This window comes from Podarcis erhardii, assembly GCF_964252035.2.
Source record: "Podarcis erhardii genome assembly, chromosome: 12".
NCBI classification, from domain to species: domain Eukaryota; kingdom Metazoa; phylum Chordata; class Lepidosauria; order Squamata; family Lacertidae; genus Podarcis; species Podarcis erhardii.
In genome coordinates this window covers 12,339,391-12,365,332 of record NC_138513.1, presented here as the reverse complement: position 1 = coordinate 12,365,332, position 25,942 = coordinate 12,339,391, and the positions used below count along the sequence as shown (strand labels likewise).

General features: G+C 45.3%; 1 protein-coding gene across 6 annotated transcripts in view; it reads left to right on the top strand.

The window, feature by feature from the left end:
- Positions 1-25,942, top strand: part of ADARB2 (adenosine deaminase RNA specific B2 (inactive)) — a 372,833-nt gene that overhangs the window by 241,908 nt on the left and 104,983 nt on the right. For 4 of the 6 annotated variants that reach the window (XM_081834282.1, XM_081834279.1, XM_081834278.1 and 1 more), the window contains 2 exons: positions 10,039-10,125; positions 20,967-21,874. In XM_081834282.1, the coding sequence (XP_081690408.1) occupies positions 10,039-10,125; positions 20,967-21,874 (995 nt within the window). The remainder of the gene's footprint in view (positions 1-10,038; positions 10,126-20,966; positions 21,875-25,942) is intronic. The other 2 variants (XM_081834283.1, XM_081834281.1) reach the window with 1 other exon arrangement.

The following is a 25,942-nucleotide window of genomic DNA, read 5'->3' as shown; positions in this document are numbered from 1 at the left end:
CAAAACTTTGTGGATGTCCAGGAATATCACCTGACCTGCTCTGGCTTATCAGTGCAAGGAGATGTGCTTGATTGACATAGCCAGTTCTTATGTAGTTTGACATGAGCTAAATCCCCACCTGGCACCCCTCAGATCCTGTGAACTGGCTATCCATACAGAAGCAAGATTGAATTCAGTACAAGGGTCTCCCATTCCATATCACTCCTGCTCCTCGAGGGCCAGTTTCCCCACATGCCCATTTCTAGTATTAACAGCTAAAGTCAAGCCATTGTTAGCCTGCCCTCGTCCCTCTTAAATAGATTAGCATGCCACCGCAATCACCTCCTTTTAAGAATGCACCAGCAAAGCCATTTAACATTTTGCCCTTTTAAGAGAATCCAGAAGCAGAATGAGCAGCAAAAGATCAACTCATGGCATAAAGCAGAGGCCAGGAGAGGATTAGGGTTAAATATGCATTATTGCAAAAGTACAAGAGAAGAAGGTCATACCTCCCCCAGTCTGTAGTAGATACAGGATTAAACAGAGAGCCTTTAATCACTAATCACTTACTGTACCTTTCAGAGGCAGTACATAAAAGACAAACAGCAATGAGTCAGCTCTTGCTGCACAGCCTACAAATCAGTGGGAAGCTCAACAACAGCCGCCAGAGACATGGAGCTTAGGATATCACTTTTGACTAGCCAAGACCATCAAAGCCCCTTGATTTCTGGGGCAGAGGCAGGTGAGGAGATTGTGACAAGGTCCAAAATGTTGTGGCAACAACTGCCGTCCCTGCCTCATGCATGAAATACATGCATACAATACAACCACAATCCCTGCCTCATACAATAAGAGCTCTGCTGTATATCACAGAGGATTTGATTGTCCATAAGCAAGGAGTGACTAACTCAATAGCCTGTAGGCCATCTGTTGCCTAGACCAATGGACGGGATGTCTCAAGCTATTCACTTGAGACTCATCCTGGTTTTAGGCAGCCAGTTCTAGGGAGCCCCAACTATTGGCCATGTTGGCTGGGCCTGATGGGACTTGGGAGTCCAACAACATCTGGAGGGCCACAGGTTCTGCACCCTGTCTTCGGCTCAGATTTCACTTGATGTTTGCCATGGCATCAGCATCTGTATGGATAGTTTACAGCCAGGCCATAACATCCACCCTTCTGTCTGCTTCTGGATTCAACACAACTAATAATAATAATAATAATAATAAATTATTTATATCCCGCCCTCCCCAACTGAAGCCGGGCTCAGGGCGGCTAACAACAATAAAATAATACAACATTCTAAAATCATTTCTGTCAGAGCTGCCCCAAGGTCCCAGCTCACAGAGGACCAACGCCAGGTCGTCGTCATGTACAAAAGTCTTTATTAAAGTTCAGTTTCCATTTCAAAGCCGCAGCGCGCAGCTCTACGTCTTAAACCCTAGACCGTCGAAGTTCCGTCTGAATCTCCTCCCCCCTGACACCAGTTTAAGATTCTAGCCCTGCTCCACCTCTTCCTCTGCTCTCTCCTCCGCTGGGTCCTCCTGCCCGCTGAGGCATTCCCCTTTCTGGACTCTTCTGACGCTGAGTCACCTGACTCCTCCCCCTGCCTTCGGCGGGCTTTAGGACCTGGTTCCCAGTCCTCGTTCTGTACTGTCCCGCTCGCCTGTACATTTGAACTTGGCTCTCGCGCCAACCCAGTGACCTTCCTCCTGACCGTTACACTGCTTCTATCACTGCTTCCCTCTTCCGGGATGCTGGCTGGACCTGACCTCTCCTCCGTTGCCTGACTCTCCGATGGAGGCGTGGTCAGCCCTGACTCATCTTCTCTCCCTGGTGGGGGATACGCTGGACCCGATATCTGGGACTCTTCCCCCCCACTATGCTCTGGTGGGGAAGCTGGTCCTGATCTCCAACTGCTGCTCTGGGAGTCCCCGCTGGCCCCTTGCTTCTGGAGTGTCCCTCTTGGGATGCCCCTTGCCCTGGCCACCGGGGCCCCCTTCTGTGAATCTTCCGATTCTCTGGAGAGGCTCATGGAATCTCTCGGGCCACTGTCATCTTCTCCTACGCTGCCCTCCGATTCTTCCCCTTCGCTCTCCCTTTCCTCCCTTCCCTGTGCTTCTGCTCCTGAGCCCCTGACAATTTCATTATAAAATTAATTCAAATCAAATTGATGGCAACCATTAGGCTAGAGTTCTATGAAGATTGCCAAAGGAGGGAGTCAGGCTGTGCCCTTTCAGGCCCTGCTGAAAGATGCCAAGTCCTGCAGGGCCCTAGCCTCTTGTGACAGAGTGTTCCACCAGATTGGAGCCACAGCCAAAAAAGCCCTGGCTCTAGCTGAGGCCAGCCTAACCTCTGTAGCCTGGGACCTTCAGGATGTTTTTATTTGAAGACCGTAAGTTCCTCTGTGGGACATACCAGGAGAGGCAGTCCCGTAGGTACGAGGGTCCTAGGCCGTATAGGGCTTTAAAGGTTAAAACCAGCACCTTAAACCTGATCCTGTACTCCACCAGGAGCCAGTGCAGCTGGTATAGCACCGGGTGAATGTGATCTCGCAGCAAAGACCCCGTAAGGAGTCTCGCTGCGGCATTCTGCACCCGCTGGAGTTTCTGGGTCAGTCTCAAGGGCAGCCCCACGTAGAGCGAGTTACAATAATCCAGTCTGGAGGTGACTGTCGCGTGGATCACAGTGGCTAGGTCAGGGCGAGAGAGGTAAGGAGCCAACTGCTTAGCTTGCCGGAGATTAAAAAATGCTGCCTTTGTTATAGCTGCAATCTGCGCCTCCATGGAGAGGGAGGTGTCGAAGATTACATCTTGCTTCCTCTGACCCTCAGAGCCCTCCATGGTGTTGTCCCCTGTTTCCTTTCCAGTCTTCTGTCCCAAGACATCCCACCCATGACCTTCATACCTCCTGCTTTCTTACACTCAGCCATTTGAAGGTCTCCTGTTTCCTCAAAAGGCTCTGCCTTTTACTCCCTTAGTGCCACCCCCCGCAAAAAAAAAGTCAAGCCAAACTTTCAGTACAGTGGTGCCCCGTAAGACGAACACCTCGCAAGACGGAAAACCCGCTAGACGAAAGGGTTTTCCGTTTTGGAGGCGCTTCACAAAACAAATTTCCCTATGGGCTTGCTTCGCAAGACGAAAATGTCTTGTGAGTTCCTGCGGGTTTTTCCCCCTTTTTTCCCAAACCGCTAAGCCGCTTATCAGCTGATCCGCTGATAAGCCGCTTAACAGCTGATCGCTAAAAGCCACTAAACCGCTAATAGCGCTAATCCGCTAAGCTGTCAATGGGCTTGCTTTGCAAGACGAAAAAACCGCTATACGAAGAGCCTCACGGAACAGATTAATTTCGTCTTGCGAGGCACCACTGTATTTTGAAAAGTTTGTGTTTAAGGTCATTAAGGTGTGTGACATATTTTACTTGCACTGCTGTTTAAACTGTGATGGAAGTCACAGTGCACAGTGCACGAACACAAAAAAAAATCAATATTACATTGTTAATCTGGTGTTTAGCTAGCCGTGTATGCTGCTTTCAGGACAAAGCCAATATAATACAGATTCTATTCATTAGAACACAAGTAGGCTTCTCTGGTAAGATTCAAGTTATTATAAAGGCCCTCTGAGCCAGAGTTCAACCACCTCTGGAGGACTATAAGTTCCCTACCCCGATTTGAAAATACGATACTGCTTTATATCATGTGCAATGCTGAGCTCTCAGTGGCCCACTGAATTTATACATAAAGTCTGTTTTAGCAGCAGTTTCCACAAATGAATGCAAATGGGTGTTTGACTAGACATCTCTTGCTAGCAGTCCTTCAGCATATCATAACAATCCACTCTAAACCATCTTAAAGACGTACAACCATTTACAAAATGAGGAATGTTTCATTGTGAAATATTCAGTTTTTATTACTTCCAGTAAATAGCAAAATAAGGGGTATGTGTATTATATATCTAAAACCCAAGCATGTGAGATGGATTTTCAGTAAGTGAGGCAGTATGTGTGTGTTGCTCTCCATTAGATTCCACAGAAATCAATCTGAAATCTGGTTTGGGCAACTAAAATTGGATCTAAAACTATTTAATTTGGTTTCAAGAGTGTTTTCCTCCCTTCTGCCGCTGAGCCGGAGGACACGAAGAGATAAAATACCTTGAGTTATTATCACTTTATGGGCACCTCCATCTCCGAGAGTGAGGATTACGCCATATGATGCGTTTCTCAGTGGTTTGGCTTGGACTGTATTGGCAGTCAACAAATAACATGTTTTCTCCCAAGTCTTTTAACGCACGGATCCTCCTTTTACTTTGGCACTTTCAAAAAATATACTTTGGGGGATGAGCCATGGCTTATAGACTTAATCGGTGCAGGAATTTGTGCAATAGAAATGTTAAAAGGGGAGAGGGCGGAGGTCCCACCATCAGCCAACCTTTTTAATTAATTATTGTCGTCTTCTTTAAGAATCGGTCCTTAAGATTGGCTTTGGGTCCCTTGTACTACGTCCCACTGCTGACAGAGGCCTTGCAAGTGGGAATAAGAGACAAGGCCAGGAGCAGGCAAAGGGATAAACCTGGAACTGGGTTGTGTGGATGTGCTGACAAGAATGCTGAATAGGTTTTGCTTGTGCCTGTTTAGGGAAGTGCTTAATGTTTAACAGACCACTGTATTTGAATACTTAGTTGGAAGCCGCCCAGAGTGGCTGGGGAAACCCAGCCAGATGGGTGGGGTATAAATAAATTATTATTATTATTATTATTATTATTATTATTATTATTATTATTATTACATCATACCTCGGGTTACAGATGCTTAGGGTTGCACGATTTCGGGTTGTGCACCATGCCAAACTTGGAAGTACCAGAATGGGTTACTTCCGGGTTTCGGCGCATGTGCAGAAGCACTAAATCGTGCTTTGCACATGTGCAGAAGTGCTGAATCACAACCCGCACGTGCACAGATGCGGCACTGTGGGTTGTGAACTCTGTGGGTTGTGCATGTGCTTCCCGCATGGATCACGTTCTCAACCCGAGCATCCACTGTGTTGTTGTTGTTGTTGTTGTTGTTGTTGTTGTTGTTGTTGTTGTCATCCCTGGACCTCGCTGCTGCCCTGCATAACCCCAAGTAAACAGGAGTGATGCTACAGTTGGGAGGTTGAGACCACAGCCCCCCCCCCCAGCTGTTTCTGGCAAAGCCTTTTCTGTTGTGCTACCAAAACTGCAATATCCTTCCTGGGGAGATTCTGGTAGGATCCTCCTATTCTTTCCTACAAATGAGTGCTCATCACCCATCTGTTGCAGCAGCATGTGACTGTTCTTGTCAAACTTTTAACGGTTCCACTGCTGCCATTCGTGAGTTTGCTATTCTGTAAGTCTATTGTGTATTGAACGACAGGTTTTTAAAGCAGGTTGTTAGCAACTTTGAATATGTAGAAAAGCAGGATGGCTGAGAGATAAGGCTCCTCATGCAGTAACCTGGAATCCTGCAAGATTTGCAAAATGGTAGGATGTCTCCCCTCCCCCCACCGATACCCTTGTTTAAAACAATCCCACTTTAAAAAAAAAATCACCAATGTGCAAAGTAGCTTAGAGGAATCAATTAGAATAGAATGATAATGGAAGCAATTCAGTAAAACATCATTAATGCTGATGTGCCAAGCGACCAGTGACCATCTGTCTAATCCTTGCTACATAGTCAGAAAACGTTTTAAAACACAATTATTAATAGTCCTCATTAACGTCCATGCAACAAAGAGCATGCCACATGAGGATTTATGAGGATTTGGGCAAGAAAATGATGAAATTTCCATTGATTTCCTCGAATCAGGGGTCAATTAACAATATTGCTAAGCTGCTGCCTTCCAGATGTTTTGGACTACAACTCCCATCATCCCTACGATCCTCCTCTCAAATGCAGGAGCTCTGTGCATGAGTATTGCTATGTCCAGGCAGCCCTAATATGTGAGCCTTGGAGGCTGTCAAGATCTACCAGCAGCAGGGGCAAAGCTAGCCTGTGAGGCCTAACAACCAACCACATGTGATTTAGCTATAATTCCTGCATTGCAACCGGTTGGACTACATGGCCCTTGAAGTCCCATCAAAATCTCTGTTATTTCCAACACATGGAGACATCATCTGTACTCCCTCTCCGCCACATGGGAAAATTAAATTAGTTACATGAGCCACAGAGGAAGAAGTCTAGGGGGGCAGAATTATAGGAAATACCAAACATAGCTGGAGGAGTAGATGGAAGGAGGAGCTTGGGCAGAATAGAGGAAATAGGGGATAAACGAAGGAAATTATGCAGCAAGCAAGATAAACGTCACTGTCAGGAACAGAAAGGTCAAGAGCTTGGCTCTTCTGCTGTTTCTGAGCATGGGAAGCTGTTTGCGACAGTAATGAAGCACAAAAAAGAGCATAAATATTGCAGAAAGGGCTGTTTAAGCTTCGTTGCGATGTGCTTAAGAGACTGGATTTTATTGCAAGCAAGAATGCCTGGAAACAGCCATCGTCAGGTTAAACTGCATGGTGTGTGAATGGAAATGGGTGCTTCTCCTTTGTGGCTCATGAACATGTTACTGTATGAAATGGATTAAGGGGCCTGACTTTTGATGAACACAGACACAGCAAGATATATTTTTATTCTGGTCCTTATGAGGAATTGACAGATCTGTCCATTTTGGCTCTCTCCATTTCTCATTTTTTTCCAGCCTTGATCTTTCCTCCTCTCTCTCGTTGTTCTCCAAAGAGCCCATAATTTGTCTGCACTGAGTCCACAGGGCAATTTTTCTTCCCTCAGATCCCTCGCTCAAAGGAACCCTCCCTCCACAAATCTTCCGCAAATATTTTCATTCGCCAACTTCTCCCAGATGCAGTGAATCTTCCATTTGTAAACCGTTGGGATCAAATACTAAACAATCACTTTTGTCGTCTTTTATTGACCTAGCCGCAGCCTTGCCTAAACTGGGAGTACATTTTTTACATGAGACAAAAATTAATCTTCTCGTTTCAATCTCACGGCTGTTTCAAACGTAGAGACGGAGGCGTTGCAAGCAGCAGGCTGCGAGGATTTAAGGGAGGTTGTGATGCCTCAACACATAATCTGATGGGGGCAAGGGGGAGGGTTGCACAGGTACAAAGTTCTTCAACTTTGTTCAGTTTCACTGAATGTCTGATTCCATCACAGTTAGCATTCTGACTGCGTTCTCCATTTTTAAAGACTGGGCACTGGGTTAGCTGCTTGGCTTTTAGGCCTGACCTTCCCTATCAGTCAATTTAGAGGACAGTCAAAGGAACAAGGTTTAAACCCAAGTGGAGCAAGATCACAAGGGGGGGGGGGAGAAGGTTAGGGATAAGTGAATCTCTCACGTTCTCTCTGGTTCTCGTTTCACTTTTAAGTTCAGTTTTCCACATTTCCACATCAAATTGTGTGGGGTTTTTTTTAAAAAAGGTCCTCATGAAAATTCAGCAGGATTTAGTGCAAATTTCCTCCTAATATACATATTATGTGCAATTTTTTGCTAATATATGCATCTCTGTGCACAATTTACCACTGGAAGTGCATTTCTTGGCTGAAGAACTACACAGTGAAATTTAGAGCCATACAAATTTCGATGTTTTACTGCGTTTTCACTATGCTTCACTGCATATATGGTTTTAGAAAAGTGTGAATTGCATAGGTTTGCCTATGAATGTGAACCGAGTTGAATTTCTTCCCCGTCCCTAGCCGAGGGCAATGTGGGGCAGAGAATGACCCACAAAAAGCAGACCTAGGCAGATATTTCCTTGCCCAGGCATTAGGAGTGGGACCCCAACCTCTGCCAATTCAGTGGAAGTTCTGAAAAGGACTTCTATACATACATAGGCCAGGAACCCCAATCACATAGGGAGTCTCTTGCACATACAAAGGTGAGAGCTGGGCTAGCAGACATGGTTTAGCTCCCACCAGTGAATGTGGTCAGGGGGTGGGGGTGCCGTAAGGCTATAGAGTGTCCTTGTTTCTTGAACTACCCTGATTCACAGTTCTGGTTTTCAGGGAAAGCACAAACATGGTTTTACCACTTCAGTGTGATGGCAAAACTATGGTTTTCCTCCAGCAAGTGTCAGGGCAAGGAAAGTAATTGTAGAACAGGCTTCCTCAACCTTGGCCCTCCATATGTTTTTGGCCTACAACTCCCATGATCCCTAACTAGCAGGACCAGTGGTCAGGGATGATGGGAATTGTAGTCTCAAAACATCTGGAGGGCCGAAGTTGAGGAAGCCTGCTGTAGAGCATGAGCTGAGGAGGGAATAATGTGTGAGCTTTAGGCTCCTTCCAGGCTGCATAGCACCAAACCATGGCCTACCATTACATCTGAACAGAGCCACAGAGGAAGTTAATCTTTCATTACGAATGATACTTGGCTGCAATCATGGGCTCTGTTTAAATGTTACAGCCGTCACATGGTGATAACTGCATGTGGGGAGAGCAGGGAAATACTAGCTCAACCCCATGCAACTTGGAACCCTGGATAACCATGGTTTAAAACCATAAAGGGAGCCTGTTGCAGACTTTCAACCTCCAATGGCGATGCAAAAGGGGGATCAGGACTCCATGATCCCAGCCACGCTCTCTCCACATTGCATGGCTTTTTCAACAGAGCTAAGAAAGGAAGGGATTTTGGTGCACATGGGGGAAGAAGGGAGTCAGACAAAAGCCTGAGGCTCTTTCCAGGCTTGTTCTCTTAGTGCCAAGCATGGCTTGGCATTACGACAGAACTGAGCTGCTGACTTTGTAAAGTGCATGGGCATAATGCCTTGCTGCATGCTAGGGAGACTTTCCTTCAGCTTTGTTCTCTCCATGGAAAAGGATTACTGCATTGCTTAAACTAATATATGAATGAAGACTCCTACAGTCTCAAGCAAGCACTTTCTATTGAAGTACAAATATGGGTAATTCTTAACATGCAGAGTATGCTGCACTAGGGTCTTGTGCTAATGGGATTATTAGCATCCACCCAGTGGAAGGAAGGAATTGGGGCATAAGGTGGTGGAAGCAATCTATAAAGGGACACAGAGGTGAGCTGATTGATCCAACAGCAAATCCTAACAGGTTTCATCTGGGGAGCTCTGCATATATAAAGGTCCTGTCTAAAACAGAGAAAAATCAAAAGTTTACACTTGGAGAAATGCAGAAGTCCCACGGTGTCTAGCCACGGGCAGTTATTCTTTACAGTACCAATGGCACTTCAAATTATACATATAATAAAAATGTAAGATTGTCGTCATGCCGCAGTTTGCTTGTTCACAGTTGGCACTGTGAACTACAGTGTGGTGGGTGGGTCTGTTGCTTGCAGAAGAACAGCTAGAACAGGCTGCAGCAGACCACCTGTTCTACTGGTTCCCCTCCCTGCCAGCCCCTGAGCCTTTGACCCTGGAATCCAGATCCTCAGGCCAGTCAGCAACATTACCATTCACCTTCTTCCTCCCCGGCCAGCTTGAAGATCTTCTGCCACCACCATTGATTAGAATGATAAGTTGGCCCAGAAGGAGGAGGAGGAGCATGGGGAGAAGGAAGACAGTCAAAAGCAGCAGCTAGCTAGCCTGATAATCCGCTGCTGCTGCTGCTGCTGCAACCAATTAAGATGAAAAGTCAACCTGAGTAAGGTGGCAGAAGATCCCCAAGCCAGCCACTGCTTTTGGCCCCCTTCTCACATGGCTCCTTCTGCTGGGCACATTCTTCTTCCTATGTGGCTGCAATGACAGCATGAGGTAGTGAAAGGGAAGGTCTAAGCTCGGGAGGTTAGAAAGTTCTATGGCAGTGGAGAGTGGCAAGCAATGTTAGCCGAGCACAGCCCCCAGTTATGCTTAAGCAGAAAATGAAGGGTTCCTGGCCTCTTAAGAGCTTACCATCCAAACGTAGCACTTGGTGAAGACAACAGTGCAAATGACCTATGGTTTGGGAGGTCAAGGTAGAAAGGGAAAAGGGGGGTGGACAAGAGCAGCAAGGGATCAGAGCATAGCATGTTGGAACTAGGTTGACACACATTTCATACATATGTACTCTCCCCCCCCCTCCTCTCGTTACAGAAAAAGTAAGCATTTTGTCAACTTTCATCGCGCCCTTCAAGTATTTAAGTCCTGGTGCAGCAAATATGGAAGACGAAGACAATTTAAGTAAGCAGTTTCTCTTCTTCATATTGAGGTGAATAGTAGAGCCAAGAGGAAGTTCTGTATCATATGTGTATGTGGCTGAGTACAGATTTTTTAAAAACAAAATGCATTTTGGGTAATGCGTGTCATCTAAGAGCCCATCCAATCTACCATTTCAGCCAAGGAGAAAATCAGGACAGAGAATATCGAAGTGACATTGTCCTAGTATTGTGTGGTCCTCGTGTATCCCTGGTTGCATGGGGCACCACAAGGGAGTGTGGTTCTTCATCCTCTTTCCATATTGGGTTCTGACCGATGGCATCCTGGCATGTTGTCTTTTGAATTCATCACATGGTGCTTATTTACAGAAAGCTTTGCAACTTTCTGTGTCAAAATTAATAGCTCTATATCTGGCGATAGATAAAACCTAAAAGATTCTTCTTATGGTTATAATGAAACATTTTATGATAAGAGGCTATTCATGATAAAGTTAGAAATTATTGAGGATGATGGGTATGCATAAATTTATACTCATGGGAAGTGTATTATAAATTGTATTATATTTATATTATATTTTGTGTGTGCTTATCTCTCTGTGTGTGTGATGATTATTATTTAGAGCATTTGTACCCATGGTTGTTTTTTTCCCCTGCCATAAAGACTCCTGGAGTGGCTTACATGCAGTCAATTACAGTCCCAGCCCGAAGGTTTACTATCTAAGAAAACATGGCACACAAGGGAAAGGGAGGGAAGAGGAAGAAATCCAAGTCAGGCACCCATTCTTAAACAGTTGTTCTTATAATGCCAGCTGGCAGAGTCCAGAGGTAGGAGGTCCCTGATGGAGCTGGTCCTCCAGGAAAGCTGATTGAATGAGCCCTGTTTCCCATCTCCCACTAATGCGGTCTAATGGAACACATGGATGTGTGTGTATGGAGAGAGAGAGAGAGAGAGAGAGAGAGAGAAGATAGGATACCTCCAGTTATTCAAATGACATTTTGGGCAACTGCACACGCCTGTTGGCATAAAAGAAAAGTCTTCCAGAGATGACACCAAATACCCAACTCCTAGTGGAGGCCAGTTGGGCCTCTGCAACAAGAGAGACAACCAACAGAGAAAGAAAAGAGAATTGGCAATTGATTTATACACTGTACTTGTCCTGCCACATTCACTGGCACCAGTGGTATTGACACACAAGCCCATTCTATTTGGAAGTCTGTGCACATTCTCTTGCTCAAGCCATTCCATTAGCAAAACAAGTGCACTGCTAAGGGGCTAACTTAGCGCTGCAGTGAATTCCTCCTATTAAGTTTCTCTCTTTTTTTAAGAGGGTAAGAGGCAGGAGATGCAAGACCCAATGCAAAAGAACCAGGACCCCCTGAGCCACCCACTAGTGATGCCCCCAGTGGAGAAGAGGATGCACAAAACAATTCCCTGTCTGTTCCCCGGCACCTATTTTAATGCACCCAGAACATTGTCGCGCCCTCTGCCAGTGACTGCTGGAATATGAGGCTAAGATAAGTCACATTAGATAGAAAGAAAAACTGAATAATGAAGAGAAAGTGGAACCAGGTGGGGAGTGTGTGGCATATTATCATATTCACCAGCCCAGACATTAATTTGTAAGTGTCATCTTACCTTTTTGTTGTAACATGTTGGTGGATTTGGGGGAAGAGGGAGGACGTGCTCCGATCAAACGATGCACTTCTGTTTATTTCAGCATCAGCTGCCAGATGGCTCTTTTTACCAGCTGGAAACTATGAAGGGCTGTCCCCTTAGAAATTATGGGTGAATAAATTTGTCCCTGTGATGTTAGTAATCCCTTTTTCTATTCTGAAGCCTCACACACAAATCCAAGACTCTGTATGCCTAAGGCTGCAACTAACTACACCTTTCCTGGCCAACATTTCCTTCATTATGCAGAGCAGCAACAGGGTGCTCTGATGTGTGCAGGAGAGAGCTTTGTGACTTTCTCATTTGCCCCTCTCATTTCCCTCGGAAGCTCACCTGCTCTGCTATCCAGTCTCCTGGATCTGAAAAAGTGGCAGGCATGAAAGAACCTGTCAGTTGGCTTATCACAAACAGAAGCTGGTAGCTTGGATGCTGGAGTTTGCCCCATTGTCCAGGGGAGCTGGAGGCTCTGGTCTTTCCTGGTTCTCAAGCAGGCTTCCTCTGCTTCCTCCTGGGACAGGTAGCCTCATGGGGGTAGCTCATCATTTCATGAGCAGCTCTGAAGTTTCCAGCTCCTTCCCACTTCTGCTTTTGTGGGGGTGATGAACAGGTTTTGGGATCCAGTCAAGAGCCCAGGCAACTGGCCTGCTGGATTCTGGTGCTGCAGTTGGCAAGCTGAAGGATCTTCAGGACCAGTAAATTTCTCAGGGTTGGTGTGGTGGGGTCTCAGGTACTTTCACCATCTGATCAAAGCTGCTTGACTTTGGGTACAAAGTTCCCAACAAAAGCGTCCTGACGCCCAACCGCTTTTCTCCAAAGAGTTCCCAACCCATGTTTCATCAATTGCAGATGAACAGCTGGAACTGAATCTGAGAACATGTCTTTGCCACTTGTCAGGGGGGACGATGACAGGTGGATATTCCCATTGCCATAAATATGTTCATCTTTGTTATCACAAACTCATGTAGGCCTGCCAGGTGGACAGATGTTGCATCTTGCCTTGTATGATGCTTGTATGTGGGCATCTGTGTTCACAACTGCACATTATTCATCTTCAGTGTATGAGTACATATTTAGTGTCCTGGAAGCAGGACCTGAAATCTGCATTTATTCAACTGATCCCCAGCAAAAGCTTTAAAATAAAATAAAATAAAGAAGTCTCATCAGACCCAGCAGCATCTCTGGTAATATGATATAGCTGCTGGGTTGCAGCCCAGTCCTGTCATGATCATGAGCTTCCAAAGATTGCTTTCCCGGTGAAATTCGTTCTTTCCAACAGTATGTCAAAAAGTGATGGAGGTGAAACCTTTTCCCCTCTGTCCTCAATGTGATGCAGATGGGCAGCAAATAGCCTGCTCTGTGCGAGAAGGGCAAAGAGAAAGAGAGAGCTATTGGCAAGCTGGCAGCAGGAAATGAAGGGTCTCAAATTCGCCTTTCTGAATCCACAGGCAGCAATCTGACAAAGCCAGTCTGCACTATGAATGCAGTGAACCCAAATGATTACAGATACTTTCATGGGTGCCCTAAAAGAAGTGTCTGTGGCCCAGGTTTCAGCCTGATAATGATGCGTGAATAGCAGCTGTTTAAGCCGAACAGCCAACACCGCAGCTCAGTGCTTCACTATAATACTTCTGAGAACAAAAGCTGTAGGGCAGGTACTGGAAAAAAAAAACCCAGCCCCCCAGCTCCCCAAATTGTCTTCTTTGGGACACAGGGAAATGTTGCAAGGAGATTTTCACAAGGGAAATACTAAAGATGTCTCTCTTTTTATGCCAGGCCTTCAGGGTGTCACTTTGATTCATGCAACTTGCAAATATACCTTTGAGGTCTCCCTTCCGATCCATGCAGCTCCTTCCACTAGATTTCCAAATGCAGGAAATTCACATGCCACCCTTTAACATGAAAATGTCCTTTTTGGAGCATCCAGCATGCTTGGGTTTTGTCTCCTTTCATCATCTAAGACACACATACAGATAATATGCCAGTGCTGACTGGTGGTCAGAAAGTAGGTGGAGTCAGAGCCAACAACCAGCAGAACCAACTCTGGTGGCAATACTGAGACTAAGGAGGAGGGATCTGACAGGCAGTGTCACCCCCTGGACTGGTTCCAAGTAAGTTGGCAGGCAGGTTGGGGTTGGCTGAGAGCAAAAGGAAGTTGGTGGGGCAGTACCTCATTCCCCTAATTGACTAGACCCACCTATTGTGCAGTTTCTTCAAGACTGATATTTGCTTTTCCAGCAGGAATGGTTTTACAAAAGCTAGGGAGAGGCAGGAAAAACAGAGTGCAATTTTCACATCTTCATTTCCGACATTTTTTACTTCCTGGAATGTAAACAGGAAGTGGAAGGCACTTGTGCTTCCTGTCCACCTACCCACTCCATTCCAGCTTCCTGACATCCAAAAGCAGCTCCTGGAGGTGGAAGTGACTTTATGGAGCCTCTAAGAAACTAAAGCTAAAGAATCTTTGACCTTGCTTCTGAGACTTTTCCTTGTAAGGGTACAAGGGGAGATATCCCTGTGCCATTCTTGGACTTGGGAAGGAATGCACTCCCAAAGTCAAGTTTGCTAATGACTCTTTGGCTTTGCATCTGTTTTGTTTCTCTGTAAAAAAAAAAAGCAAGCGAGCAAAGGGTACCAATTTCTGATTAGACTGCTAGTATGCAGAGTAACCTATGTTTAGCAAGAACATTCAGGTACAGCTCTCCATTTGCCAAGTGCTTGTGTGGGAGAAGTAGTTGTGTGGCAAGGAAGAGTCAGTGGTGGCTGGTGAGCATTGGAACTGGTAGGGCAAAAGGCAGAAAGACCAATGGAAGATAGAGCCAGAGCCCATGAAATATGGAGCCAGGACCAATGGCAGGCACAGCCAACTAAGACCCGTTTTGTCTCCATCATCCTCTCTGCTAGAAGGGCAACAATGAGGCTAAGGAGGAGGAAGCTGACTGACAGTGCAACTCCCTGGAGAAGGTTCACCAGTCAGAGCTACTAGATGGCCAATGTAGGCTGGTGGAGCCTTAATGAATGAGCCTCCCGTGGGAAGGGAGGTCACATAGCAGATATCTACTCAGGCATCCACTTTCCTCACCCAGTTTTCAGTCCAATGAGGCTCTCCTGTATAACGATTCCGAGCTTTTTCCACACTTGCTTGAGATATGTGAGCAGCGCACCTCATCTCAGATGAGACTGGGCACAGTTTGGTCTGCTAGCATAAGCATGGTTCTCCTTTGCAGGAAGGGATTGGACTAAGTAGCATTCTCATCCTTCTCGACTCTCTGATTCTAAGCCGCTTATTTCATTGCTTAATTCCTCTTATAGTTAGGAAGCTTTTCCTGATGTTAAATCTAAACCTAGGAAGGCTTGTAAATCACAGGACCATTGGGGGGCAAGCTGTGCCTGGGGGCTGATGCAGCATGTTTAAGCTGCCCCACTTGTGCAGGCCCCCATGTGCTGAGCCTTTGGGGCAGCCTGTCATGTGACAATGCACAATGACATCAGAAAGGGGCAATATTCAGAAATGAGTGGGGGGCAAGGAAGCAGCAATCTCCCAGGATGTTCTGTTACTGAACTTAAAGTGGCCATTTTTGAACAAAGAAATTTCAGAAGGAGACACCGGCATGAGATGGCTAAATTGCTTTTTTTTTTTTTTCAGGACATTAAGTTCTGTCACCTGTGGCCTGAATCCACAGAATGGGTTTTTAAACCCAGTACAGTGGCACCACAGGTTAAGAACTTCATTTGTTCTGGAGGTCCGTTCTTAACCTGAAACTGTTCTTGACCTGAAGCACCACTTTAGCTAATGGGGCCTCCCGCTGCCGCCGCACTGCTGCTGCGCGATTTCTGTTCTCATCCTGAAGCAAAGTTCTTAAACCAAGGTACTATTTCTGGGTTAGCAGAGTCTGTAACCTGAAGCGTCTGTAACCTGAAGCGTCTGTAACCTGAGGTACCACTGTACAGGTGTGGATTAGTTGACAAATGCCAAAATGTTTGTTTTATTGTCAGCCCCACAGTGATTCCGTACATTTAAGCTTCCATAAATTGTCACATCCTGTTGTATTTCATTTCCCTCTGACCTGAATGAGTACCATTCCCCCCCCTACCATTTGTGGTATCAACACCTGACACACTAGGGCAGCTGCTGGGGCCTCAGAGTCCTAGCAGGGCGTACCAATGCTGGCACCAGCCCTGGGACCTTCATATCAAGCAGCTAGGTCTGCAAGCTTGGACTTCAATTTCCCCAGTGCCCTGGAGTGATACTGCATCAGGTTCTCTGAGGCATTGTGGGAAATAGCTTGGAGTGAAGCTGCCATTGTTAGGAAAGTCTGAGCGTTGCCCATTACATAAGAGGTAGCCACCAGAGGGCACTTGCTTAGGGCCAGGGGTGCCAACTTGAATAAAACATTGTGGGATCCCAGGTAAGCCCTGCCCCACATAATTGATCACATGACACAATGCGCACACACCATTTGAATGGGAATGCTCCTATGCCTGGGGCCCTGCTCAGACTGGAAACAGCTCCATTTCTATAATGCCTGCCAACTGAGGATAGTGTTTTGTGCATCTGGTGAAGTGCCCTGCGCATAGAAGCTTGTGCTACCATATATTTGTTCATCTTTAGGACTTGCCGATCAGAAGGTCGGCAGTTCGAATCCCCGCGATGGGGTGGGCTCCCGTTGCTCAGTCCCTGCTCTTGCCAACCTAGCAGTTGGAAAGCAAGTAGTGCAAGTAGATAAATAGGTACTGCTCTGGCGGGAAGGTAAACAGCGTTTCCGTGCGCTGCTCTGGTTTGCCAGAGGCGGCTTAGTCATGCTGGCCACATGACCCCGGAAGCTGTACGCCGGCTCCCTCGGCCAATAAAGCGAGATGAGCGCCACAACCCCAGAGTCAGCCATGACTGGACCTAATGGTCAGGGGTCCCTTTACCTTTACTTAAGGCATCACAAAGCTCTGTTGCGGGGGCCACCAATATGGTGCCCATGTGGGTGCGCTTCTGCCCATACATGCCTTCTCTGCTGCCACCAGGATCCCTTCCTTCGGAAATTCCCCCCACCAGAAACGGGCTTGAGAGAAGCATTCTATTATAACCATTAGACTAGGTACGGTGGGTGGGTGAGTTTGTGATGCACACTTGCAAAATGGAGAAGATTTGTAGCAACACACACACACACACACACACACACACCTTCCTCTGTTGTTGTTTTGTAAAATGGGTGCATGTTTCCAAAGGACTCCTTATCCTTTGCAAGGGAGGCTACCTGGAATGTGTTGCTTGCAGATTTTTATAACGAAGCGATCACCACTCCTTTGTTTTCTTTTCCTCACCCAAAGTTCACGCTGTCTGGCAGCAGAATAACCTTTGAGAGGCACAATAATATTGCTTCAGATGTAGCATGGAGTGTCGGATGGCTGGTTCTTCTGAACCCTTGTGACCCAGAGACAAAGGCAACGTCATTGTTAGTGGCACATTATAAATAGTCCTCAATAGCACTTCATGATCCACGGGTTAACACCACAGTGCATAATGACCAGAAACGGGAATTGAATGGGGAGGTGCATGAGTGAGAGAGAGGGGGAGAGAGAAAATAATAGAAAAAGAATAGAGACACCTAGGAGGAATATTCCTCAGTGACAGAAGAATAATACGAGAGAGCAATAACAGAGGCACCTAAGATGAAATTTCACAAATGCACAGCTAAATACATTTCACTGTTGGCTCAGTCTCCTGCTGCTAAATGAAATAAAACCAAGATGAAGGGACAAAACATTTCTGCAGTCGAACATGAAATGATAGACCTGGTCTATATATCTGGTAAAATGAGATCAAGTCCTGAGTGGTAAAACAAACTGTACCACTTGGGGGGGGGGGTCTTTAAAAAAAATAATGCTCTCCCACATTAAAATGTTCCCTGCCAGAAGAAACTGGTAAAATGGGGATAAAGAGACTATTGCCTCAACTGGGCTTTTTTTCTGTTTACACAGAGGAGTTTGCTTTGTTTTGTTACAATGTGGAGCAAGTCAGAAAATGATGCTCCCTAACCATTACCTGAAATGGAATACAGTGGTACCTTGGGTTACATATGCTTCAGGTTACAAACTCCGCTAACCCAGAAATAGTGCTTCAGGTTAAGAACTTTGCTTCAGGATGAGAACAGAAATCGTGCTCCGGCGGCGCGGCAGCAGCGGGAGGCCCCATTAGCTAAAGTGGTGCTTCAGGTTAAGAACAGTTTCAGGTTAAGAACGGACCTCCGGAACGAATTAAGTACTTAACCCTAGGTACCACTGTAGTTTGTTCTACTACCTCATCTTGCTGAATGTGTGGATTCAGCCTTGGTTTTCTTCTGAGGTTGAGATTTAGGCATCTGGTTCCTTGTTGTGGAGGCTACAGTCACATTCTTCTGCTCAGTATCCAGATAGCAGCAGCACAGTCCAATCTCAGACTCAGATCAATCAATCAAATCAAATTGATCACCCCATGTATATTCCTCCTTTCTAAAGAGACTACCCAAGGCAGCTAACAACCACAATAATAGTTTTGAAAAGGCAATAAAACCATTTTAGCAGTCAATAGCACCATTTTGTTTTTGGAAGTCGATAACAAATTAAAACAAATACCTCCTGAAAGTCAGTAATGAGGGTGACGCAAGCATCTCGCGATGGCTATTTTCTACATCCACTGGCAGAGGCAGTTCGCCTCTAAAGGCCAGTTGCTGGCAATACCGCTTACCTTCCTGTAACATGAGGTTGCAGAACAGGGCCAGCCTGCCGCCATGGAAGCCTCAACATTTGGTCTTCCAGCTGGAGGGAGACGTAACAGCCCTCTCCCTCTGCTGGAAAAAGTTTGAATCAAGCCCGTCTGCCAGATTAACCAATGGCAGGCAGGCCTGGGGGGGTTGGGGTGAATCTGACTGGGTCCCCATGAGTACTTCATTCAGGTCCACTCCCTGGGGATAAAAGTGGGCTAGCCTCACACATGGGCACCTGGTTGGCCACTGCTGGACTAGATGGGCCATTGGCCTCGTCCAACAGATCCTTTTCATGTTCTCATAAGAGCATACCCCATTTTTTCACATGAGAGCATGCAATCTCGCCCAGGAAAATGAGCTTTCTTTGGGGCTGCAATCTCGCATAGGTCACGTGACTTGCAGGGGAGCATGGTCCTGGAAGACTCATGTCCCAGTTTTTCACTTCAACATGTTGGAGGGGATGTAAGAGGTGTTTGCACATTGGGACTGCATGCAGTTATTGCAGGAGAATTGTGATTTGTTTGCTGCCTGCAACCCATGGCTTTTGCTTACACATGATAGTAAACAGCACATGGCTACACATCATTGCACTATTCACAAGTCGTTTTGCAAGGCCTGATTCTGTGGGCTGATTTAAACCCTACAAAATGCCTTATAAATAGTAAAGAGCAAGTTTGGGCAGATCTTTCTACAATCACAAGGGGATATTACTCTGCATAGATTTGAAGCAAGAGCAGTGAGAAAACTTTCCAATCTCAAAGGGAATTATTTACTTTACATTATCAGAAGTGGTTATTCTGTGTGTTCATGAATGCATGTGGAGGCCTAAGAATACTTTTTTATGTTCACAAAGCCATGCAACCAGCGTCATGAAAGTAAGTTGGGGGGGAACAGAGTCTGGAAAAAGCAATATGAATTATAAATACAAATAACCCCCTGTGTTTTCTTATTCAGTGGTGCAGAATCAATACAAATTATTTTCAAACCTGAACAGAGTGTGAAACAAGAGCTATCTTTCTCTCCATGCTTTCCAGCTTCAATATCATTATGTACGATAATTGAGTCTGTAAAACCCTATTAGATGAAGAGAGGGGAGAGATATGAATTTCAGGACCTGCCCTGCTTTCCTGTAGACAAATATGTCTGGGAACAAAATAGGTTGCATCCATATGTGCATGTGGTTGGTGGAAGACTGTGTGTTTAGAGTTAGTGTAGAAAGAAATACATCATCCCTGTGAAGGTACATTGGGTTGGTTGTTCTTCGTTTTTTAAGCAGTGCATTTTCCAAATCAGCCCCGAAGGCCAGGAGATTCAAAGTTAATAAATTCAGAGTTAGTGCGGTGTAGTAGCAAGAACTAGGAAAATCCAGGTTCAAATCACACTAAAGCAGCCTTCGCCAACCTGATGCCCTCCAGATATTTTGGACTCCATCTACCATCAATTGTGGTCATCACAGACCTAAACATCTAGAGGACACCACATTGGAGACTACTGCACTGAAGCATGGAGCTCATTAGGTGACCATGTGGAGTGATTTAAAATGGCCACAGTGTGAAGTCTGTAAGAACACAAGAGCCTGATGGATCAAAGCAAAGGCCTGCCCAGTCCAGAATCCTCCTTCCTGCAGTAGTCTATCAGATTCCTATAGGAAGCCCACAAGGTGTGAAAGCATCAGCCCTCGCCCACTGTTGTTTCCAAGCAACTGGTACTCAGAGGAGTCTTAGTAGCCTTATTTTCATAGCCACTTAATAGCCTTATCTTACCATGTGGTAGTGACTTCCATAGCTTAACTATGGGAGCATAGTTCAGTTGGTAGAGCATGAGACTCCTAATCTCAGTGTCATGGGTTCAAGCCCCATGTTGGGCAAAGATTCTTGCATTGCAGTGGGCTGTACTAAATGATTCTCAGGGTCCCTTCCAACTCTGTATGATTCTATGACAGGCATCCCCAAACTCGGCCCTCCAGATGTTTTGGGACTACAACTCCCACCATCCCTAACTAACAGGACTAGTGGTCAAGGATGATAGGAATTGTAGTCCCCAAACATCTGGAGGGCCAAGTTTGGGGGTGCCTGTTCTATGACAACTATGTGCTATGTGAATGAGTCTTTTCTTTTGTCTGACCTGAATATCCCACCAGCTTCACTAGATGGCTCCAAGATTTCCCTCCCAAGAGAGGGAGGGAAAATATCTCTCTTCACTTTTCTCCACTCCACATAGACAGATCATAAGCTATTCAACTGGGGTTTTGTCATGTTGATCATTTTTTAAAAAATGGGGAAGAGGAGTCATAATCAAGTAGCTATAATAAAGATGGAAATCCTCACCAACTCCCCAAATGAGGTCTTCCCATATCGATTCATAAATATATTGGTGAAATCTCTTTTTCACGCTCTTATTATTTGATTTCACAAAGACACCAATAATGTTGGCGGACTTTCTCTTTCCTTTTTCAAACAGGTACGAGCAGTGCAGAAGTAAAGGAGAATCGTAACATTGGCAACCTAGAAGATCATCCAATCACCTCTAACGATAGGTCAAGAGTGGGCGCTTCCAGTATTAAAAGGAAAAGGCCTCTAGAAGAGGGCAACAACGGACACTTCTGCAAACTCCAGCTCATCTGGAAGAAAGTCTCGTGGTCAGTAACGCCAAAGAACGCCCTGGTTCAACTACATGAACTCAAGCCAGGTTTACAGTATAAAATGGTCTCCCAGACAGGCCCTGTCCATGCACCAGTATTTGCAGTTGCCGTGGAAGTAAATGGGCTGACATTTGAAGGCACTGGACCAACGAAAAAGAAGGCCAAAATGAGGGCTGCAGAACTTGCCCTCAAGTCTTTTGTTCAGTTCCCCAATGCATGTCAAGCTCACTTTGCCATGGGGAATTGTTTCAACCCTTCCACAGACTTTACGTCGGACCAGGCGGACTTTCCAGACACTCTGTTCAAGGAGTTTGAACCATCGACGCACAGTAAGGACTTCTCGGTCTACAACCCAGTTAATAATGAACTGCTTTCTACAGCCTACCGGCACGGGAGGTTGCTATACCACACCTTGGACTTAATGGGCCACACCAAACAAAACAAGCGCAAGATGGCGTCCGCCGCTGAGAGCGAAAAGAACCCAGTGGTGTTGCTCAATGAGTTGCGGTCAGGACTGAGGTACGTCTGCCTTTCGGAGACTGTGGAGAAGCAGCACATCAAGAGTTTTGTGATGGCTGTAAGAGTGGATGGGAGAACATTTGAAGGCTCGGGACGTAGCAAGAAGCTGGCTAAAGGTCAAGCAGCACAGGCTGCGCTACAGGCCCTCTTTAACATTCGGCTGCCCAGTCACATTCCCGGCAGGAGTAAATGTAATCATTTGCCACAGGTGAGAACTCTCAGGTAGCCACCGCCCAGCTGAAGGAGTTCTTTGAGATTAATGTGATTTGTTGTTCTAGCCCTATATGGTGACTTTATCAGAATGCTCTCCTCACCATGAAGTAAGTAAAACCCATCTTCTCACAGAAGCCGCACACAAAGACCTTTGCATATGCTTCCATTATTACCTCATTAAGAGCCATAATATGGCTTATTTTCTAAAGAGGCAGCAGAGAGTACAGAAATTTGAAGGACCGTCAATATTTCAAGCACAGATTGTAACACAATTGCATGTAATGAAGGCAGAGATCTGCTTCTTTTTCTTCTTCTTTCTTCGTTGTTGTCAGGGTGTAGTGTTTCTTAAGGGAATAACCAAAAGTAGCATTATGATATGGTGCCCTTGTTTCTTATTCTATCAAGTTGTGTTTAGAGATAAAGGGGACATCATTCTTAAAAATAACCCATGGTGCACAACATGCCTCTCCCCGCCACGATCTCATCCCCAGACAATTCTGCTTCTGGCAAAGCTTAAAGATCTTTGTGTGTGGTTGTCAAATGTCTGACTGAGAGAAAGGAAAATATCTCTACAGTGTCTTGCTGATTATATGTTTTATGTGGACCAACACATATAAAAAAAGCAAAAATATACAGCAGACGTTTATGACTGCTGAATCACAGATAACAAGCTGAACAGGCTTCTGTTCTCACATTTGGGAAATGCTGCTAGTTTCAAGGAGTCTCGTGTTTTCCAGATAGTAATGTGAAATATATATGAATTGATTGGTTAGAAGGCTGTAGAAAGATTTAGTAGGCCTGAATGTCGTCGCCTCCCTTCTCTGTTCAATGTGACCCACAGTTCTCATTTCTGCCATGTCTTATTGTACTTTGGCCAGATTTTCCATACAAGTGGGATTTCCTTTGCTTTCCTTCACCTTTTGAAGAGAGCAGTTGGAGAAAGATAGGGCACTTGTACGTACTCTCCCTGACCTTCGTATGGGCTGTCTCTGAAGTCTTTCTCGTTTATTGCTGTTGGTTGTTCTTGCATATTTTTGGAACAGGGTTGTAAGTTGGCAGTTAAAGAGTTAAAAATGGGATTTGGAATCCATACCTTCACCCCCAAAAATCGTTTTCTTAGGAGAGAGCTATACAGTCATATGTTTCGCTTGCTGCTGTGCATGATGAGATCCGTGTGCTGTAGAGAGGGGTTGTATGGTGAACAGTTTTGCCTTGCAGATAGGAATGTAAAGAGGCAGCAATTTCCACCCCTTCATCTGTTCATCACAGTCAACACTGTTTCTGTTCTGCTACAATTCAGCTTCCACTAAAACTTGTTATTTGTCTTGCTGCCCATGATGGCAGAAACCATTGGTGGAAGGGAAACGTAAAAAGCAATGCAAAAAATTATGTAATTCTTTACATAAAATTTGTGGACTTAGAAAACCCCAAACAATAGCAAATACTGCTCATATTCACTTGTGTGGTTTCTGCTCCTGACCTCAAGTGAACTTGCAAATTTCTGTTCCCATTTGTGTTTACGGCAGAATTCTCTGACATCTCTAACTCCAGGTCAACTCTTCTTTGCCTAGTGTGCTGCTAATGTGTATTTTCTTTTATTTTTGCCTCACTCTCATGATGGTAAAGCAAATGGGCTGTCTTGAGAGTCCAGTCCCCTTTGTACATTTGTTCTGCTTTTAAATATATTGAACAAACTGCGGACTCACACATGTGTGGGCTGTAGGCATGTCTGGTTTTGAACAAAGATGCTGGGTATTTTCTGTCCTGTTTCCCAGCACAGAGATCAAGGCTTATCAAATAACCATGTGGAGCTGAGTAGTCAAATAAAACAGTCCCCACACCTCAGTTTTTGAACTGGGGCTGGGAGAGAGTGAACAACGGCTAGGGCAAAGGCAGAAACATTCACTTGAAGGGCTTTGGCTTAAGGCAATATGAGCAAAGTGCCATCGGCGGACCTAAGACACATGCAAGCATTTTGAGATACAGCGAGGGCATACCTCAGTGGCTGTGCTTTTACACTGCTTAAGGTAAAGGTAAATAAGTTAGAGTGCACACAATCGGGACTCAGGCCTAGACTGGGAATATTGTTTATGAATGAAACTTTCTTGTGGAGCTACTCTTGCTTCAGCAGGTGCAAAGTGCTTGACTTTTGATGGAGGCAGATGACCACTAGCACATAACCCTGGTGCTTAAAAGCTTGCACTGGCTGCCCATAGATCACTGGGCCATGTTCAAGACTATGGTATTAATTTACAAGGTTCTTTAGGACCTTGGGTCCAGGATAACCTAAGGACCACCTGGCCCCTTATATGCTGGCCCAATCACTGAGATCTGGAGGGGGGGAGCCTCTGTTAGTGTTTCCCCATGGCTCAGATGCATAGCTCATAACCTCTAAAAGCCAAACATTCAGTGCTGGTGGGCCCACGACTGTGGAACTCTCTCCCAAGCGTGATACCTGTTTACTTGAAGCATCTCCACCCCTGTCATTCGGACCAGACACTGAGGTCCACCTCCGAGGGCCTTCTGGCAGTTCCCTCACTGCGAGAAGTGAAGTTACAGGGAACCAGGCAGAGGGCCTTCTTGGTAGTGGCACCTGCCCTCCCACCAGATGTCAAGGAAATAAACAACTACCTGACTTAAAGAAGACATCTGAAGGCAGCCCTGTTTAGGGAAGTTTTTAATGTCTGGTGCTTTGTTATGTTTTTATATGTATTGGGAGCCGCCCAGAGTGACTGGGGCAAGCCAGCCAGATGGGCGGTGTATAAATAGTAACATTTTCATTTATTAATTTATTTCATAAAACTTGTACACTGCTTGGTTGTAAAGCATCAAATCGTTTTACAAAAGGGTAAACAATAAAATTTAGGGGGGAAATTACAGCCATACTTAAAAACCTGCCGAAACAGATTAAAATTACCTCGGCTTTCTAAGCATCTGGGTAGGCTAGTCTAAATAGGAATGTTTTCGGCAGGTGCTAAAAAGAGTCGAGTGAAGGCCCCTGTTTGATATCAATAGATAGGGAATTCCAAAGTGTAGGTGTTGCCGCCACACTTGTTTTATTGCTTCATTTTCTGTGTAGTGTGTTGCTATGTATAATGCATTCAGAAATGCTAATGATTAAGCAGTACATAAATGTCTTAGATAACAAATAAATAGACATGTAATGGGCTACCGCAATACAAATACAGCAAATAGGTGTTCTGACATATTCAGCTGATGGACATGTATACAAAAGAAAATTGGGGGGGGGTACTCCCTCCCCCCCCCCCCAATGTAAATCACACACTACAGTTAAAAATAAACTAAACCAGAATCACATCTCACCCGCTTACCTAAGGTTTTTGGAACCTGGGTCATGTTTTCCTGGCTGCCAGAACAAATTTTGCTACTTGGGTGGTAATGAATATGCCTTTGCCTGCAAGCACGGCATATATCTGGTCTAGGATGGGTCTGTTTGACAGAGACTGGAGGATACAAGTAAGATAATTGTGCCTAGGGTGCTCATATAAGGGGCAGCTTAACAGGCAATGGGAGACATCCTCCATCTCGCCGGACTCACAAATAACAGAGTCTTTGGCAAGCTGGAATGTCATTAAACTTCCCATCCAAGAAAGCAGAGGGCATATATTGGAGACGCAAGGCTGTAGATGGTTTTCTTCAAGAAGCAACAGTAAGGATTATAAAATAATTCTCCAGGCCAAATGTCATTCTGTATAATAGATACCGATAAGAATAAGACATTTGTGCAACTGAATACAAATCGCTTAGAATGGAGGTGAATTCTCTCCCTAAACATCTGCTTAGCTCTAGTAGAAGAAGAAAGTAAAGCTCCAGTGCTAATCCCATAAACGTGTAGGATACTTCTGACAATATTTACTCAAAACAATTGGGCTAAACTTTGCAGTTGTACCTGAAAGCATTTTTTGGCAGGCAGGAGTCATTCTTGAAAACAAGCTTCTGACAATAAGAGGCAAGTGTAACATGAGCGCAAGTTTCCATAGAGATTGGTCCAGTTTTTGCCCATAAAAGAGTCATAGCAAGAGCTGCCCAAGTGGCCATGGGA